Here is a 735-nt window from a genome sequence, read left to right on the forward strand (position 1 = left end):
AATAGACACACCTCTTTGGCTATTTATTTCTAAAATCAATCTCTATATTCTTAAATCTACACATCAAGCGCTTCCAATAAGTAAAAGCTTATCTAAACGATTAGATACATCGTTATCTAACAATATATCTTGTAGGTTCACGTCTATCGCTTTTCTAGTTCTTTATATCAACCTTTTTATAAACATATATATTCATTTAACTAGAAGTAAGTAAAATTCTTTTTAAGCTATTAGAGACAATCTTTAACTAACCATATATATATTCAATAGGCATCTCGTCATGGATGAAGGCTCCACTCCAAGCTCCTTCTATTCATCGGCTATGAGTACTTCTAGTTCTCTCGCGCCCGGCGACCGTATTTTGGCTGTTAAATCCTCTGTTGATGGCATAGGTTGGAACAATCTCTATCGTGACACACTCGAAAGCTTCGTCGAACGTGTACACACCATCACCATGCACGCCTATTCTTTCTCAAAATTCATCTTCCTTCGGGAGTTGCAAGACATGGATTTTGACATACAAGAATATATCAACAAGAATTTTTTTAAAGAAGTATGGCTCTCATTGGTCGATTACTCAAGAGGCCGAGCTCGCGCGCAAAACATCATTCGCTATCGTGCCGTAATCGATCAGTACTTGGGTGATTACCTTACAATCACCAGCTACCAGAGGCCCAACTTCGTATATGCTCAGCAATCTGCTATAACCGAAGGCACCAAAATCTACACAGCTTA

General features: G+C 38.2%; 1 protein-coding gene across 1 annotated transcript; it reads left to right on the forward strand.

The window, feature by feature from the left end:
• Nucleotides 1-280: 280 nt before the first annotated feature.
• On the forward strand, nucleotides 281-682 carry RHIMIDRAFT_237523 (uncharacterized protein; the record flags this gene model as incomplete). The annotated part of the gene is made up of 1 exon (XM_023608774.1): nucleotides 281-682. A coding segment is annotated over one exon (402 nt), but the record flags the coding sequence as incomplete, so codon positions are not given.
• Nucleotides 683-735: the final 53 nt, after the last annotated feature.

The sequence above is a fragment of the Rhizopus microsporus genome (assembly GCF_002708625.1).
Source record: "Rhizopus microsporus ATCC 52813 unplaced genomic scaffold scaffold_8, whole genome shotgun sequence".
NCBI lineage: Eukaryota > Fungi > Mucoromycota > Mucoromycetes > Mucorales > Rhizopodaceae > Rhizopus > Rhizopus microsporus.